A 16,213-nucleotide genomic window follows, 5' to 3' on the forward strand; every position below is an offset into this window, starting at 1 on the left:
GTGAACTGCAGTTATTAATGTCTGTAAGGGCAGCCACAGAAAATGACAACCGTGCTCTCTCGTTCCATGTCCAAATTTCTCCCCCTTACAAGGGAGGGTTCATTTCTAAACTCACCTTTTTTGTTTTCAGGTCCGCCTCCCCTCAGACGGCTTCCGTTACCGTGTCGTGCTCGCAGCATTAGGGAGTGTTGTTTGCCAAAGGAAACAGGTTAGCTGTCGTTCTGACCCCGCTGATGCATTTTAAAGCTCGGTTCGCTGCAGTTTTCAGTCCTGGGTTTTCCCTGCAGCCACGGAACACCACGGAGCGATCTCCAGCTTAAACGTTATATGACGATGACATTGTAGCTGAGGGACCCCCGCGTTCAAGTCTAGCTCGGGACGCCTGGACGTGTGGAGTGTGCATGTTCTCCCCTAGGTTCCCCACTGGTTTTAAACCCGCTTTTCTCTCACTGAACAAAAGCCTGCGTTTGTGGCTTGACTGGCTGCTCCAAATTGTGGCCCCCACCCCACCCCTTCTGCCCCTGGGAGAGATGTGGCTAGGCTGCCCATACCTCCTCGCTTACCCCTCTGTCTCTGTGCCAGTGCTGCTCAGAGCCAGAGAAGGAGGCCAGGAGAAGTGCACTGCTGCTGCTCTGGGCTTTGTGCCTGGGAAGCGCCCCATCTCTGCTGGTGCAGACCCAGGCTGGCTTCACGTAAAGATAAACACCACCGTCTCATGTGTGCTGTGGGCTGGTGCATTTGTCTCAGCTGTCACACACTCGACTGTGACAGTGACAGATGAGGGGGTTGAGTAATGACTCTTCCTTTATTGATTTGAGTAGATTTTTGAATCATGTTTTTCACAAATAATGAGCTATAATTAGCACCGTGCATATTGCAGTTACTTTTTTCCTGCACACCGGAAGAGAGATCCTTATCAAGCTGTGTAAAATTTTCATTTACAGTATATACATATTGAATTAAGAGACAAAAGACGACTTTTTTTTTTTAAAGAGCGTTGTCTTTGTCTTCCTATCAGGAGCATCGTTATCATCCAGCTGTTCAGTCGCTACAGCCCCTAGGGACACAAAATAAATGTGAAGTTGCTGAGATTTGTGAAATGTTCTTAAGGAGGAAAAACATCGAAGTGCTGACAGGCTGAGATCTGCGTTTCAGGTACAATTCAAGATCAGAGCTCTCTGGACCCTGGGCGCTTCTCGTTGGTTGGTAGTTGTCTCCTAACAATACCCATTTGACACGATTCTTTCCAAACATTCAGAAATCCAATACTGGAAGCGGTAGGCAGAATTTTGAATTTGCTCTACAGGCTAATTTCAGGGAAAGTGTTTAGATCAGTCTTATTTTATTCCTGAATTCATTTTTTTTAGCTTCTTAAAAAGACATTTATGCCCTTGCAAATTTAAAATGATCCCCAAGCTGGTGCCAAAAGTCGCATCAGAACTGCGTTAGGGGGGCCCTGACTCCTCCTGGCGCCCCTGAGCTAGGTGCTGAACCCGTGGCTGGCTCCTTCACTGGAGTGACAATTAGCCATTTCAATGGGCCTATTAATAAAAACACGGTGACTGGCAGAACTATTCAAGCTGTGCCTTTTTCTTTTGAAACAACCTTTTGAGGTTATTCTTTTGAACCACAGAAAGATGTATTATGCATTAGTTATGAAACGTCTTCGCTGAAGGACGAACGAAGAATGCTCTTCCATTTCAGAATGTGTGGCATTAGAATTGGAACATACTGTGCACAGAGCTTCTGTACATTTGTTATTCATGGGCTGTACATATAATTCAGAGGACTGAGGCTAACCAAGGAGGCAGATTTTATTTCTTAACATTTCTTAGACATTTCTGGGGTGCGTTGTAGTGGTTTAGCAAGCAACATTGTCTATAGTGGCTTTGTCGGAAAGGGTGTGAGTGTACTTCGAATCCTGTCAGTCTCAGGGATGTGTCATGGGATCGAGAGAGAGATTAGCTGAACTTGGACTTTGTCATGTCTAAGAACTTTTCTTTATAATCTCAAGTTTACCTTGTTTACTTTGATTGTATTGCACCTTGAAGGTGAAGTATGAAACCTTGCTCTGCACCTTCCATTGCTAGCAGGCAGATAGCCCACACACCCCAGGCACTCTGAAGATGCGTTCTCTATGATTTGTAGAGATAAGAGAAAAAAAACAGGAGAGAAAGCCGTAAGGAGGGGGACACTTAGACGAATCTCATTCCAGATCATTAAAGCCAGTCAGGTTGAATGCCTCTAGAACTAACCTAGTTGTCTATAAACTTTGCTAATGTCCTGGTGTGCATCACTAGCACACAACCGAACAAAAAGGGGCTTCCTGTGCCACAGGGGCTAGATCTGTTTTCAGACGTACAATAACTTGAGAATAAAAAGCTGAGGCGTCATTATTTACTGCTCATCTAGCTAGAAAACATTTCACCCAGATCCTGTTTTGTTGTAAACGCACCAAATCCTGTTGTATCCTTTTGCCCTTAAAGCTTAAGATTTTTCACCGTGGCTCAATATAAAAAAAAAACAGACGACTATAACAGAAGTGACACAAGGGCATCTATTATGATAACCTGGTCACTCATTGGACCTTTAAGCACAAAAAACTCAAAAGCTTTTAGACTACCGTACGCTGACATCAAGTACATCTGAATGTGGAATTATACAGAAAAATGCTGGAAGAGTGTCATTTGATGGTAGAAGAAACTGTGCTCCTATGGCCGTTTGCACAGACATGAATGTAAAGAGATGGCCAATGCCACACATAAAGAAAAACAATTTGTACACTGCTGTCCTGCTGTTTGCTATGACCAACAATACCAGCAACAGTAAGCCAGCTGTAAGTCTTACTGCCATGTCATTGTAAATGTATTCCGTTCGCTGTTTTAAAGAGTAGGCAAAAACCTATGTACAGTACATTTTCCTGCAGTTTTACATGAAGAATAACATTTGAAAAGCTGTGTAATTTCTAAAGAAATGGCAAAAATGACACGAGTTTAACACAAGAATACTCGCTGACACAGTGTTGTACTTCGTGTATACAAAACACAGTACACCTGCTTCTTCAGATTATTATTTTTTTGCACACAGGAGCGAGATGATATTCATCTGTTGTTAAAGTCAACGCTACAGTACTTTGTACGGGACAATATTATTGCCTTTATAATACAAGAAATTAATACAGCAGACACTATTGTTCACAAATGAAGTATTGAGTATTAACGCAAGGTTATCTCGTATAAACCCAAAAAGTATTTCGGTTAAATGCAATACTATCTTGTATAAACACAATCATTTTCTCGTTTAAACGCTGTACTAGCTTGTACTATTTTTTTTTTTCCTCCATGGCACTAATAAGCTGCCGTACGGAGTCCAGGAGAGCTCGGAACAAGGAAACGTTAGCTATCACCGGCACAAGCAGCACCAACACAGCAAGGTCTTAAAGCCAAAAGGAACCAGTCTTTCACCCAGTGGGCAGGGATTCTTTCTTACTGGGGGCCTGGCTTTCCACTGGGTAGGGCATTAAGAAATGAGTACAAAAAGTCACTGGCAACATGTATTTGGCACCTGCAAGCCCATCTCTTCTGATCCCACTCCACCGCTGCCCAGCAGCCACCTTGATTTTCTGCTCACTTTCGCACTGGCCATATTTCTCAGAGACGATACAGTACATTTCTGACTACCCTGTCGAGAACTACATGCACATGAACTGCCACGAAAGAACTTGTCCTCCAGAGGTGAGGTGACAAGTGATTGATGTCCTAAAAATAAGCACCTGAAGCTGACACTTTCTTTGGAAACCGCAACGGGCAAGAAAAGTTGGCAGCCTCAAATCCTAGATGACTGCAGGAAACAAACTGCTCAGGCATTCTGCTGATGGGGGATTTGTGGCTCAGACAATGATGTGAACTGCCCCAGTTCTATACGCTCGTGGTGTCAAAGCAATTTTAAAAGTGTTTAATCGTACAGAGGGGATTCGCAAACTGGCACATGCAAGCTACTGTGGTGAGAGCATTTATTAATTCTGTTGAGTGTTTAATCATTCTTGCTAGAGACTGGCTGAAGTTTAGGTTAAATACCTTCAAAAGCACTACATTCCAAAACATGGGTTTGCATGCAACGTTGATAAATCATTAAACAGATAACATTCAGCTAAGCTAACTCAAAGTCATAAATCACATTACCTGGGAGTTTTATAAGCTTCGGTAGCCACAGTGTGTGATTAAAACAAACATGATCACAGCCTAATCACTTAGAATAGAAACAAGAAGGTCCTGATGATAAATCATGCCTTACACTTCCATGGGTTATTAAATGGGGAAAAATAAAAATAACATAGCAGGTCTTTTGAGGATGGCCTAATAGGTGTAAGAAATTTTGGGGCACAAATACAGTATCCAGGGAAATCTGAAATCCCTATCAAAGGGAGAGAAAGGGAGAAGGAAACTCTGAAGTCTCCCAGGGGAGACTGAAATCCCTTCTGGCCGACAGGGGGTCTGTGAAACGTGCGAAGCTGCACGAGGCCACTCGGAGAAAGGAACACGGACATGGAGGGAGAGGACACCGTTCCGGCCCTAACGAGGCTGCCGGCAAGGATCCCAGGGAGCGTGTGGATTGTGGCACTTTGAGACACAACAGGAATTGCTGCAACAAAGGAATCAGTTTGTAAATTATCACACAGATACTGGTGCCCTAACGGCCGTGCAGGACAACTGAGGTGCTATGAGCAGCTTCTGAAGTGACTGGAAGAGAAATCAAAAGCCAGATACTGTATATATTTTGTCTGAAATAAAAGCAAAAACTTTGATGAACTTTCGGCATTTACAAATAACTATTCCGGTAATTAATAGATTATTTGCCACTTCTCTTCTGATCATATCAGCAACGCCTATTGGCTGCTCATTCGCTTTGATCAGTCATGGGGGAAAAAAAGACCGCTAGACAGGGCATCTTATTCATACTGCGCTGCAGACAGATATCGGTATTTGCTCTGGAAAAATGTGTAAGAATTTCTTAAAGATTAAGGGGGGAAAAAAACTGAAAAATCCACGACATCTCAAAGTGTCCCCGAGGTTCTGGGACAAGGTGGTCATCCCATGTATTTAAAAACATCATTAGCATTTCAGCCCAAATCAATGTGGACTCTGATGTTCTCTGAAGCCTGTCGGCCATAATGAGAACAGCTGAGCGGAGCTCAGGCCCGCTGTGATTTAATATGCCGAGCGACGCTGTCACCAGGGCAGACTGGGCCCAGCGTGAGCTTCCTCATTTCCACCCTGCCTGCGGAGGCAGACTGGCCATACGAGCCCCCCCCCCTCTCGGGCAATAATTACCCCGTCGCCCCGGCAGGGAGCAGCTCCTTCTCCGGCTGTAATTAAACTCGTCACACTGGCCGAGTCGCTTCTCCCCGCGATCTTCCAGAACGCCGCCTTGCTTCACACCAGGCCTCTTCCTTTGTAGCCCGGTGCCCATCAAGAATTAAAACACGCTGCTCCAAGAGGGTCACGCTGGCTCCTCTGCACAGGAGATCAGGAGAAGCGAGAAGCTGTTTCGCCTCTTGAATTTAGGGGTAACTTTAGACAGAACAGACGGAAGGCCAGAGCAGCAGGGCCTACACTCCTCCTCTTATTAACGGTACGATAGGAGCTCGATTTGTCTCATTTGAGTACAGGACAGTGTCCCTGGTCATCCATCCCTCTACTGCGATGAATTGTCCAGCTATTACGATGCTGTAAATCCACATGAAGTTCAGCCTTTAAATGTTTCACTTATTTGCAGTCCTGGTCAATATTGCTAACCACCACGGATTAAAAACAAAGGGGGAGCTGTAAGAACCATGTGTGTGAAGTCTGCATGTTCTTCCCTGTCCGTGTAGCTTTCTCCCCAGGTGCCCTGCTTTCCTACAATAAGACAAAGCTGTCTGGGTAAACGGGTGTCTCCGACTCGCTCCCGTGCGCGTGTGCCTGCGGCCAGACTCTAGCTCGCACGACCCCCTGAGGAGGAGGAGGAGGAGGGGGTGACTCAAGCTGGGCAGATGGAGAGCTTCCTCGTGCCGATGTCTCAGCCACTCTGAGGAACCGGAAAGGAGAAACATGGACGGCAAGAATACAGCCCAAGCTAAGCGAAATCTGGCCAGCACAGACTGGTTCTGAGGGAGAACTATAAAGACAAAATACACGTGCAGTGTGATTACTATGCTCTTGCCCACTACAAGACAGCATTTTTACACAAAAGCTGAGGTTAATTTGCAGTATACACTCACTATTTCATAACTGATTCCTGGTACTGTTCATCCCTCAATTGAAATTTAAGGATTTTTTTTTCCTAAGCCGTAAACACTAATTCTTCTATGAACACCAAGTCTTCCACTACGGAAAAAGGGCCGTGATTGTGTTGCCGTGCTCTCACTGCCAGACTTGCCTTCACGAGCGCCGAGTCCCTCGCGACCTGCCCTGGGACGACAGCCTGCTTTCCTCTCACACCTACAGTCCCTAATTCTGTCAGTCCCCGCGCTTAACCCAGAACACAGCAGCCAGGGAGTTTGTGAAGGAGAGAAGACAAGACCTGAACGAGCAAAGCCCTGTTCCCCAGTCAGCATTTCCAGGCAAAACGTTATGCAGTTCGAGTGTTTTAGGCTTCTGAAACTATAATCTAATTTCAGTCTTTCTTCCAGCTGCAGTACTGGTTATCAAATCAAATGAAAGAAATGTCTGGAGTGCTTGTATCACAGCCATCAGTAAATGTTAACCTCAAATAACCTTTTAAAAGAAGCATTTGTCTAACCATATAATGACTATAATTGTATCAATGCTGTTACACTGAAATGTTGTTTTTTTTTTGTATCCTGACAGTAGGAAACATTATTAATTACCTACTACTGCACCCTCACTGTGATTAATCATGATGGTGGTGGTTTGTTGGAACAACGGGCTGCCTGTTACATACAGTATAACAATATTCATACTCATCCGTTACCTGGCACCAGCCCTGAGACGCGCCATGACCTCGACTGTGACAAACGTCATGCTATGAATACTTACGTACTGTACATACCTACTCTACATCTTTTGGAACGACAGTTATAAATGAGCAAAGGTGATGATGCTGGGTTCATCAGACCAAGACCACAATTTCCCCTGTGTTATATTTTAATTCCCATTTCAATTGCCCAAGCCAGAAGGGGTGTTGCACCTGTAACACTGTTAGGAAGCCTACCGTTAATTCCGGGGATCTACTTCTAACTGCTCGATGGGCTACGTACCAATCCGGTCTGCTGCTGTGCCCACAGAGCTCCGAGCGGCCCCAGCTCTCGCCTTCTCTGCTTCCTTGAAAGCTCGTTCATAACCCCAACCTCCAGCCACTTTCTGACTGCTCCACCCAACAGCGGGGTCGCGACGGGGGCCGGAGCCTAATCCAGCAAGAGACGGGCACAAGGCAGGATACGCTCTGGATGGGACGCCAGTTTGCTGCTCCCCCCCCGGCCAGTGGATCTGCCGGTGTGGTGTTAATGTGCCAACGCACGAGGCCGCACGCTGCCTCCCTGTCCTCCCTTTGAGGAGTGCTCCTGGCCGCTGCCGAAACGCCCAGCAGAGTACCGCCGGGCGCCAGATGGAGCCTGCGGGCATTCGGTAAGAAGGGCGGTGCAATGCGTTTAACGCCCAGACGGACACCTGCCCGCAGGAAAACGGCACCAGCCGCCGTGCCGCAGGAGCGGCGGGCGCACAGCGAGCTGCCAATGCGGTGGCGCCTCCGCCGCCGAAATCCAAGGCTCATTAAATTGTGATTAACGATCACGCCGCCGCAGAGAGCCTGACGCGCTCGTTTATTACTCCGAGTCGGGTGCCCTTCGCGTGTGGGGCTTCCAGCCTGCCTGCTGGAATATTTCACAAGGGCAACACTCGCACTGTCCTCACCATGACTCCATCTCTGCCCAAGACCTCTGTGGGTGGAGGGCTGCAGTAATAAAGCACTCAGTAGGCGCTGCTGCCTCCAGTTACTGTCACCGTTACACTGTTCCTCTTCTGCATTTCAGTTTCAAGCAAGGCAGGTGAGCTCAACCCTTCTGCTCGACTTCTTTTGAACAGGCGTCGGCAGTAAGGGAGACCTCCGGGATATAAAATGATATTCAGTCAAAGGAGTCTATTTCCTATCATGAGCGAGCCAGGCGATCCCACGCATTGCATACGCAGAATCTGGACTGGTGGCGCACAGGGACTCCAGCAGCACCAGGCAGGAAGGAGCAAGTGCAATGAGGGGCTCCTGCACACTGGACACTGGACACTGGACACAGCAGCTGTGTTGTACGATCGAGCTCTGCTCAAACGTAACTCAAAGCTGTCATGCAGAAACAGGCCACATCTTCACCAGATCCCCTGGACCTCTACAGTTAAGTAACTCTTAAAAGAAAAGTCTATTTTCACAGAACACAGGTCTGGAACTCACTTAGCTACAGATCTTCCTGGAATCATTTCAACTGGATCTCTCAAAAAAAAAAAAAAAAAAAAAACTACCAGCAATGTGTTTAATTTTCTTTGCATGTATCTTCTACTGTTGGTCTGACCTGAAATCTCCTGGCAGTTTAGACTGCAAAAAATAATTCAATAAATGTGTAAATCCCTTAATTAAATACCAAACAATTATAAAACACCAAAAATAACTGAATGTGAAAGTCTGAAGTGGAGTTAAAAGCTTGTGTGTATGTGGATGGTATTCTATATCTATCTACAGCCATTTTCAGCCCTCTTGTCCTGATGAGGATTGTGGTGTGTCTAACGCAATTTCTAAAGTACCATCAAGCATAAGGGTCTCAGAGACTGCTGCTCCCCGCACTGCAAGAAGCCAAGACAGATTTTTTTCCCCTTCTTGAATAATTATAAACTGCCAAAAAAAAAATGAAATCTAAATTGATAGAAAATGCTTGAAGAGCAACCACTTGTGCAGATGTTGAGGAAGCCGACTGCTGTGAGGACTCTGTGCTGAGATACTGAATCAGACTGGTCATCTGCTGTGAAAAAGGAGCATCCAAGCTGCACAACAGACTGTGCGGTTCTGCATAGCAACAAGAAGGAACTCTTCCAGAGATTCAACATAAAAAGGCCCACAAAGATCTAATATGAACTGGATTTGTCATCAGTTTGATAACATGGCCCCTGTGGGTGGGGATTCACAAATTACAGTGAAATATAAAAGCACTGAAAGTTTTCTTCTCTGGATGAGACGACACACAAAGCAGGGAGCATGCAGAGGAGTTGGGTGCATTAGTCATCACTGGTGAAGATAAGATGAGTCAAGCAATCATGATGTGGAGCTAGGAAACACTGACGAGCAATGCCAAGGTCTGCAGAAATCTAAAGCCAAGAGTTCAGGCCACTTTGACCACTGCTGGGCACTGGGTCCCATCCGACTTTATGTTCACCAGATGATCACTCATGAATAAACTGTATATTAGTGGGTCGGCCACTTGATTCCAATTGTTCTTGCTATGAGATTTGATCAAATCCCTTCAACTGAAGTGCTCATAAAGTTTCTTCAGTGATAAATCTGGAGACGTACTAACCTATAATTAAATAATCCCAGAACAGTTTAAGAATGAAGAAAGATAGAATGAAACTTATCTGGGGCAACAATAAAACTTAAGGTTTTATACAAGGAGGGGGGATTTCTCCCTCCCTTCCACACAGTGACGGAGGAAACAATCCCACAATCACACCTTGCTGTTGCAGACCAGGGGCAGAGATTGACGCCTCCCCACATGGTTATAAATCTGGGCTGTTAAATCCCTGATCTCTCAGGGAGATTCTAGTGCAAGGCTTTGGTACAAAGAGCTCTTAATTAACTAATCAAACAGTTAAAGATCTAGCCACACCGTAAGCCTAGCCTGTTTCTGTCTAGGAACGTCAACAAGCATTAACACTACACTGGACATGAAAAAGAATCCAGAAGACATGGCAGTACATGTACAGGGATGATTAATCCGGGTCTTCAGTAAGATTTCGCTTGTAGATCAAAGGATATTTCACATCCTACTGTGTTTGCTTTCCGGATGAAACTGAAGGATCTGAGAATGGCCGAGCAGAGATGAGGCACACCAAAATCTCCCCCCTTTCCCCTCGGCAGAAACAAGGAACGAGCCCGGAGTGAGATTCTATAGGTCTCAGGTCTCACACCGAGAGTTTCTGTACATTAATCTGATGCAGCTCAATTGTACTGCGCTAAATAATAATAATTGGTCACTGCTGATTCCAAGCAATCTTTTTATTTGCAAAAGAAAAAAAAAACATGTTACCAAGAGGAGAGTGGTAGATTAGGGGGAGGTGTGTGCATATGAGTCTTACTCGGGAGATTTCAGTCATAATTGTCAAAGTGTTTCAATGTTTTAATAACCCGAATGACCGTGTTTAATGTCACTTACGTAACCTGTGTCAAACGACAGTGTTTAACAAACCATGTGGGAGAAAGACTGAATTATTTAATACATTACTCTGGTTCCAGAGCTCAGTAATCCTGCAATCTGCTGTGGATGCTCCTAGAGCACAATCAGTGCATTTAAGCAACCAGAAAGCATGGCACCTCAGATGTTGATAGTGACCGAGTCAACAGGCCACAGCTAAATGCATTCCCCACCAACAGGAGTGACATTTGCTCCCCCAAAAATCAAGAATCAGCTTTCAATCTTGCATAAATGTTGGAGATGCATAAGGTAAATCCACTAAATACATATGTGGCTTTTTAAATCTAAAACAGAAAAGAGCTTCTACGGTATTTAGTTGACTTAAACGTGCTGCCAAAGAAACAAAGCAGCAACAAAAATGTCAAATCTGAAGAAAAGGCTGCAAAAAGCCAGGCGAAGGCTCCCCAAGACCTGCCGTTCAGCCCCCCCACCCTGACACTCCTGCTGAACGACAGCCTGATGAGGCAGCAACTGGGAGAGCAGTGCGCCCCAGACTGGGCTGCTTACTGAGAGACTCGGACACTGGGCAGCAGTACAGGCATCCAGATGGCACAGCACCAGTGCCACACACACACACACTGTTGGCTGGAGGGGCAGGGGTTACAATACACTGTGTGACCTTGTCCAGTATGGATACCTGGGTGCAAGTATTTATAACACAGACACTGCCAAACTGTTTTAAAGTTAACTGCAAACGGGCTAAGCAGTCACCAGTTTCCCCAGTACTACCAAGAGGGAGTTCATGTGCCTAGCAGGCTGGCAGAGACTGGCACCAGGAGCGCCCTCCAGTGGCTGTTTTGGCTACAACTACGCCACTGACCAGGCGAACGTCAGCGCGCGCCCCAGACGGACACACCCTGTGGCGGCTGTCCAGTGGCTGCGGAAAACGAACCACTGGTAATTAAAGAAGCAGCAGCACGTTAGCTGGCATCCAGATGGCCAGACTGAGGCGTTTGCCGCATCTAAATCAATACTGCGTGCCTGCCTAACCTTTAAATGAGCAAGCCCGACTGAACACACTCACTCTTCATGGTGTTTATGAATGGATAATTAGGTATTTAGTTAATTAAAAAGAATCATTTCAATAACTGAAACCATTATTAATACCTGACACTCTCCTGCCTGGCCTTGTGCCCTTGTGTGCACCACATACCAACAGATTACTATCTGGAGTACAGGTTATTATTGTACTGTAATTATAGACCGGTAAGTTTTACTGCTACTACTTGTAAGGTCATATAAACCATAATTAGAACTAAAGCAGTGAATCATCTACAAGACTGTAGGAGTTTTAGGGCATAGTCAATATTGAATTGGGAAGAAACAGTAGCTCTTAAGCTTTTTTGAAACAGCTGCGATGGATAAAAACGGGACAGGATATACATGATATGGTATATTTAAATTTTCACAAGGTTTTCGAGAAACCATTCATATAAAATAATAGAAAGAAGCAGACATCCTAGGGAGTGCATCAAGTTGCGAGAACACTTGAGCTCAGGAGGCTTGCTGATATATAAATATAAATATTCTGGAGCCAGTTTATTCTGGAGTGACTGTTGACTGTCGGTGACTGTTGTGTGGTTGAGCAGGGGGTTTTCCTGATAGCACCTGGGCAGAGAGTAGAACATAACACAGAGGACAAACTGATGTGATGGAACTAGTGGAGTACCACAGGGATCTGAACTAGGGTCACTGCTCGTCTTGATCATTACCAATAATCTAGATAGAGTCAGGGGAGTAGGAGTTCATGGATAACATGAACATACAGTAAAAGACAACTCTGTTTTCGATCTGGGATTAAAGAGCAGAGACCAGGTACAGTAAAGGAGTGCTATGGCCTCACAGGCTAAAAGAACATATTTTTTTTCCATCTTGAACAGGTAAGACTATGGGGGACCTGGTTCTTGTGTTCAAAAGTCACACGAGTGGTAATTTCAGACAAGTGCATTTAACACTTTTCATACAAAGTGTGGTGTGAGTATAGAACAAGCTGCCCAGCCCTGTGGTTGAGGCTGATATCCTGGATTATTTCAAGAAACAGCTGGGTGAGATTCTCGGGTCTATTAAATGCTAGAAACCAAAGGAGCTAAAGAGGCCAAATGATCTAAAAAAATATTCATTATTATTCATTATTAAGGTTACTCATATTTCTCCAAATATACAAGCAAGACAGTACTGAGATGTAAAGATTTCGTCTCAGCGTATATTTCAGAATATCCAATTTAAAATAACTTTTTTGAAAACTCATGCTTAACACATTAGTAAACATTTGTATCTCTCCATAATACACAGCAAAAGTTGCAAGATTCTTTCTGTTCTCTGGCAAGAAATGAGAGCAACAATCAAATTGTCGTTACACAAAAAACCAACCTCATAGTAACAAACATTGACTTAATAAAAAAAGGAACAAATTCATCAAATTAAATTTCTGAATCTCCAAAGTACTCTCTTGGTTAATAAAGGCAGCAAATCTTTAGAGAGAGCTCACCAGGTGCTGAATCTAATTTTCCTCACTAATCTTATGATGGAATTGCCTAAAGTTATAATTGAGCCTTCGCACATAGCACAGGGTCCTAAACCCTTTCCCGAGTTCTGCTGAAAATGAGCTAACAAAGTCTACTGCAACTCGAATACAGCATGTCTCTGCACTTAATGTTCTCGATTAAGCACCACGAGGCTCGGTGTTTTGCTGTAACACTCTGCAATGAAGAGAGGTGTGAAGAGGAACAGAATAATGCTTGTAATGAGGTCAGCGCAGTGATTACACAGTCCGGCACCTGAGCCGCCGCCTTCTGTCATGGTCAACTCTGCGGTGTGTGATCTGTTTCCGTGGCAACTCGGCTCTCTATTGAAACCGGGTGGACAAAAACAAAACTGAGCCACTAAAATCAGACCACGCTTCCTGCTGTCGGTGTGAGATCTTAAAGTGTCCTTTTTTTTTGTTTCCCTGCTATGTGCAGCTCGATGTCGTTTTTTTTTTTTGTGCTTTCTGCAAATCTGGCCTTTTAAACTCTCTGTGCTTCAATGGGCAGAGCTGTGACCAGGGTAGCCCCAGCCAGACACACAGCCCCGGCCCAAGCAAGGGCCGAGACTGGACATGCGGTTCCGAATGGCGGTCTCGACAGCCCGCGGGGCGAGTTGTCAGAATACGCTTTGAATGCATTTTTACCTCCGAGGTTCCTGAGGAAGTCCAGCTGCATACCGATGCCCCGTGAGTTAACGCGCGCTGCTCGTGCCAACGGCGACGGGAGCTGGGGGCCCGCTCCGGCCAGCCGCTGGTCGAGAGGTGGCCGATCAGAAAGGTCAGGCCAGCAGCTGCCGCAGGTCCGGCTCCAAGCCCTTCTCGCTGAGCTGCTCCAGGCTGTAGTAGCGATGCACCACCTGCTCCTCGGTCACCACCACCACCCTCACGCCATGGGGGTCCGTCCCAAGCTGGCAGCCGATGGCCGAGGTCACGACCATGTCCAGGCCGCCGTGCACCCCCCCGGCGTTGCGGTGGTAGTGTCCCGAGAACACAGCCTTCACGCCTGGAGCCGAGAGAGAAAGACACAAGGTCAGGAGGCCCAAACGCAAACCCCACCACCAGATACACCGTTGCCGAATCCGTCGTTGATGCCCTCCCTTTAAAATCAAACTGAAAAAACACACTCGAGTTCTGTAAAGTCCTTTGCCAGGCATTTAACTCAAGTATAAAACCTATTAATGTATCACTGCTGATGTGCTGCTTGAAAAAACCCTCCCCTTCACACAATCTCACGCTTTACATATTGAGCTTCAGGGGTGAGACAGCTCATTGCCAGACGAGCAATGAGTCGTCTCTCCGGAGGGACATCAGTATGTAATACTGTGATTTAGTGAACAAGCTCCATTACCTCGTGAGTCTCAGTGTTGCCAGAGAGCTAACCATTATCAATGAGTCTGTAGCAGCAGAATTCAGTGTCTTGATAGGATAAGGATGAAGCCCGCATTCAGACTCAGTTCACCTGGGTGCTTAGATTACTGCCTAGCTGTACAGTGACATGTTTGTCAGCAGCTGAGCTACCTATTCCAGTCCAGACGAGAGAGGCACCTTTTCTTTCTTAAACCTCTGTACTAATCTGCTGAGCTGTCAGCAAAAAAAAAAATCACGTTCCCAACTTCAAAAAGCATCAGACATTTATCAGCTTATTGTCACTTCTGCATTCTGTTTTAGAGATGTGTACACACGTTTTTTTGAAAAAGTAGATTATCTCTGTTCTCTGACAACTTTCCGTATCCTAACGGCCCAGCAGTTATTGGAATATCTACATAATAGCTACCCTGTTATGCATTAAGATCATGAATTTATCGTTTTAAATAAAAATGATAGTCAAAGCAAGAGCAGACTGCAACTATGCGGACACAAGTGCTGTACATGTACCAGGTGTGAGCACATTCGAGCTCAGGAGGCTTGCCGATAATATTTTGGAGCCAGTTTATTCTGGAATGACACAGTGACAGTTGTTTGGTTGAGCATGGGGTATTTCTGCTACAAGCAGAGTGTGTATGCAGTGTTTCTAAACACAGGGCTGAGGCACAGTTGTGAGGATGCCATCAACAAGTGCCATCATTCGAAAATACCTCCTGTGGTGCATTTTGATGAAGAAGGATGGAAGAACTTTCCAAAGGCGAGCGGCAATTTATCTTGTGTTACAACATTGTTTTTATGCAGAGGTGTTCATGACTAGTACTATCACTTAATGATGAGTGACCTAAATGACATATGGAAAAAAATGACTTCTACAAACACCTCCATCGAGGTAGCTATGTGATGGCATTGCCTGTTGGCAAATACTGAGTATTTTCTGTGATCTTTCCAGAATACACACGCTGACATTCCAGAATACCTGGTGTATTTACACTGGAAAACGTCTACCAGAATCCTAAGGCTTGTTCACCCTGGCTAGAAAACAAACACAGCTTCCGAGAGAACAGGAGTTCAGACAAGAGAGGATACGGATTCTGGAACACGTGCAATGAAGTTTCCAAAAAAGAAGTTGGCAAGAAAATGCCCAACTGTGTTCTCTTTCTGAAATATCTGTGCTTCTGAAAGATCTCAACGCGGCTTTCTAACACAAGAATCACCACCATCATTGCAATAATGAAGATCGAGTCAAAAGTAAACCTGATCTGGAAGAGAGCTAAAACAACTGTTGCTTACGCCCGAAGAAGGCTCCACAGCCGAAACGTTGTGTTTTCTTTCCTCTCTTTTCAGCTTGGAATAAACCTTTGCGGCCTACGCATGCTGACGCAGCTACCCACCTGAACTAAAACAACTGTTGTTTTACAGCTTTTATTAAATTGACATTTCTTTTATACATTACATCCTTTACAACCATTACCTTTATTACAATAAACCTTTTCCCGATGATAAATTATTTAACTGAATGTCCTGTGTTTTTATACAAAGACCTTATTTGGTATATTCTGTGATATTATCTTCAGGGGCACTGAGCTCATGTGCACACTTTCAAGCTCCTCAACCATGTGTTTTAAAGACCTGGGAGAGAGAGGAAGCCATGAATCACAAAACAACTTTAAAGCAATTCTTTCTGGCATCTGATAAGGCAACACTGACATTTTAAAAGAGATTTTCATATTTTCAAAGCTAAAAATAAAAGGTGTGATTTGAGAAGGCAGTGACAGTAAAATGAAAGCATCACGTACAGTACATCTGCTGCCTGCAAATGTACCCTCCTCCCAGGTGAAAGCCAGGTTGCGTGTCACGATTTTGAGGATGATGTTATA

General features: G+C 45.1%; 2 protein-coding genes and 1 long non-coding RNA gene across 5 annotated transcripts in view; 2 read left to right on the forward strand and 1 right to left on the reverse strand.

The window, feature by feature from the left end:
• Nucleotides 1–1,571, forward strand: part of snx29 (sorting nexin 29) — a 108,712-nt gene extending 107,141 nt beyond the window's left edge. The window contains exons 23-24 of the transcript XR_011182745.1: nt 131–208; nt 1,019–1,571. The gene's annotated coding sequence lies outside the window, so the exon portion shown is untranslated. The remainder of the gene's footprint in view (nt 1–130; nt 209–1,018) is intronic.
• Nucleotides 1,572–1,796: 225 nt separating this feature from the next.
• cpped1 (calcineurin-like phosphoesterase domain containing 1) overlaps nt 1,797–16,213 on the reverse strand; it is a 174,954-nt gene continuing 160,537 nt past the window's right edge. For 2 of the 3 annotated variants that reach the window (XM_069181008.1, XM_006637324.3), the window contains one exon: nt 11,828–13,974. In XM_069181008.1, the coding sequence (XP_069037109.1) occupies nt 13,751–13,974 (224 nt within the window). In that variant the 3' untranslated portion in view covers nt 11,828–13,750. Of the gene's footprint in view, nt 2,136–11,827; nt 13,975–16,213 lie in introns of those variants that run through there. The other variant, XR_001479998.2, reaches the window with a different exon arrangement.
• On the forward strand, nt 13,919–15,843 carry LOC138224303 (uncharacterized). Its single transcript, XR_011182747.1, has 2 exons — nt 13,919–14,000; nt 15,286–15,843. It is a non-coding gene; the product is annotated as an uncharacterized lncRNA (long non-coding RNA).

This window comes from Lepisosteus oculatus, chromosome 19 (genome assembly GCF_040954835.1).
Source record: "Lepisosteus oculatus isolate fLepOcu1 chromosome 19, fLepOcu1.hap2, whole genome shotgun sequence".
In the NCBI taxonomy this organism is placed as follows: Eukaryota; Metazoa; Chordata; class Actinopteri; order Semionotiformes; family Lepisosteidae; genus Lepisosteus; species Lepisosteus oculatus.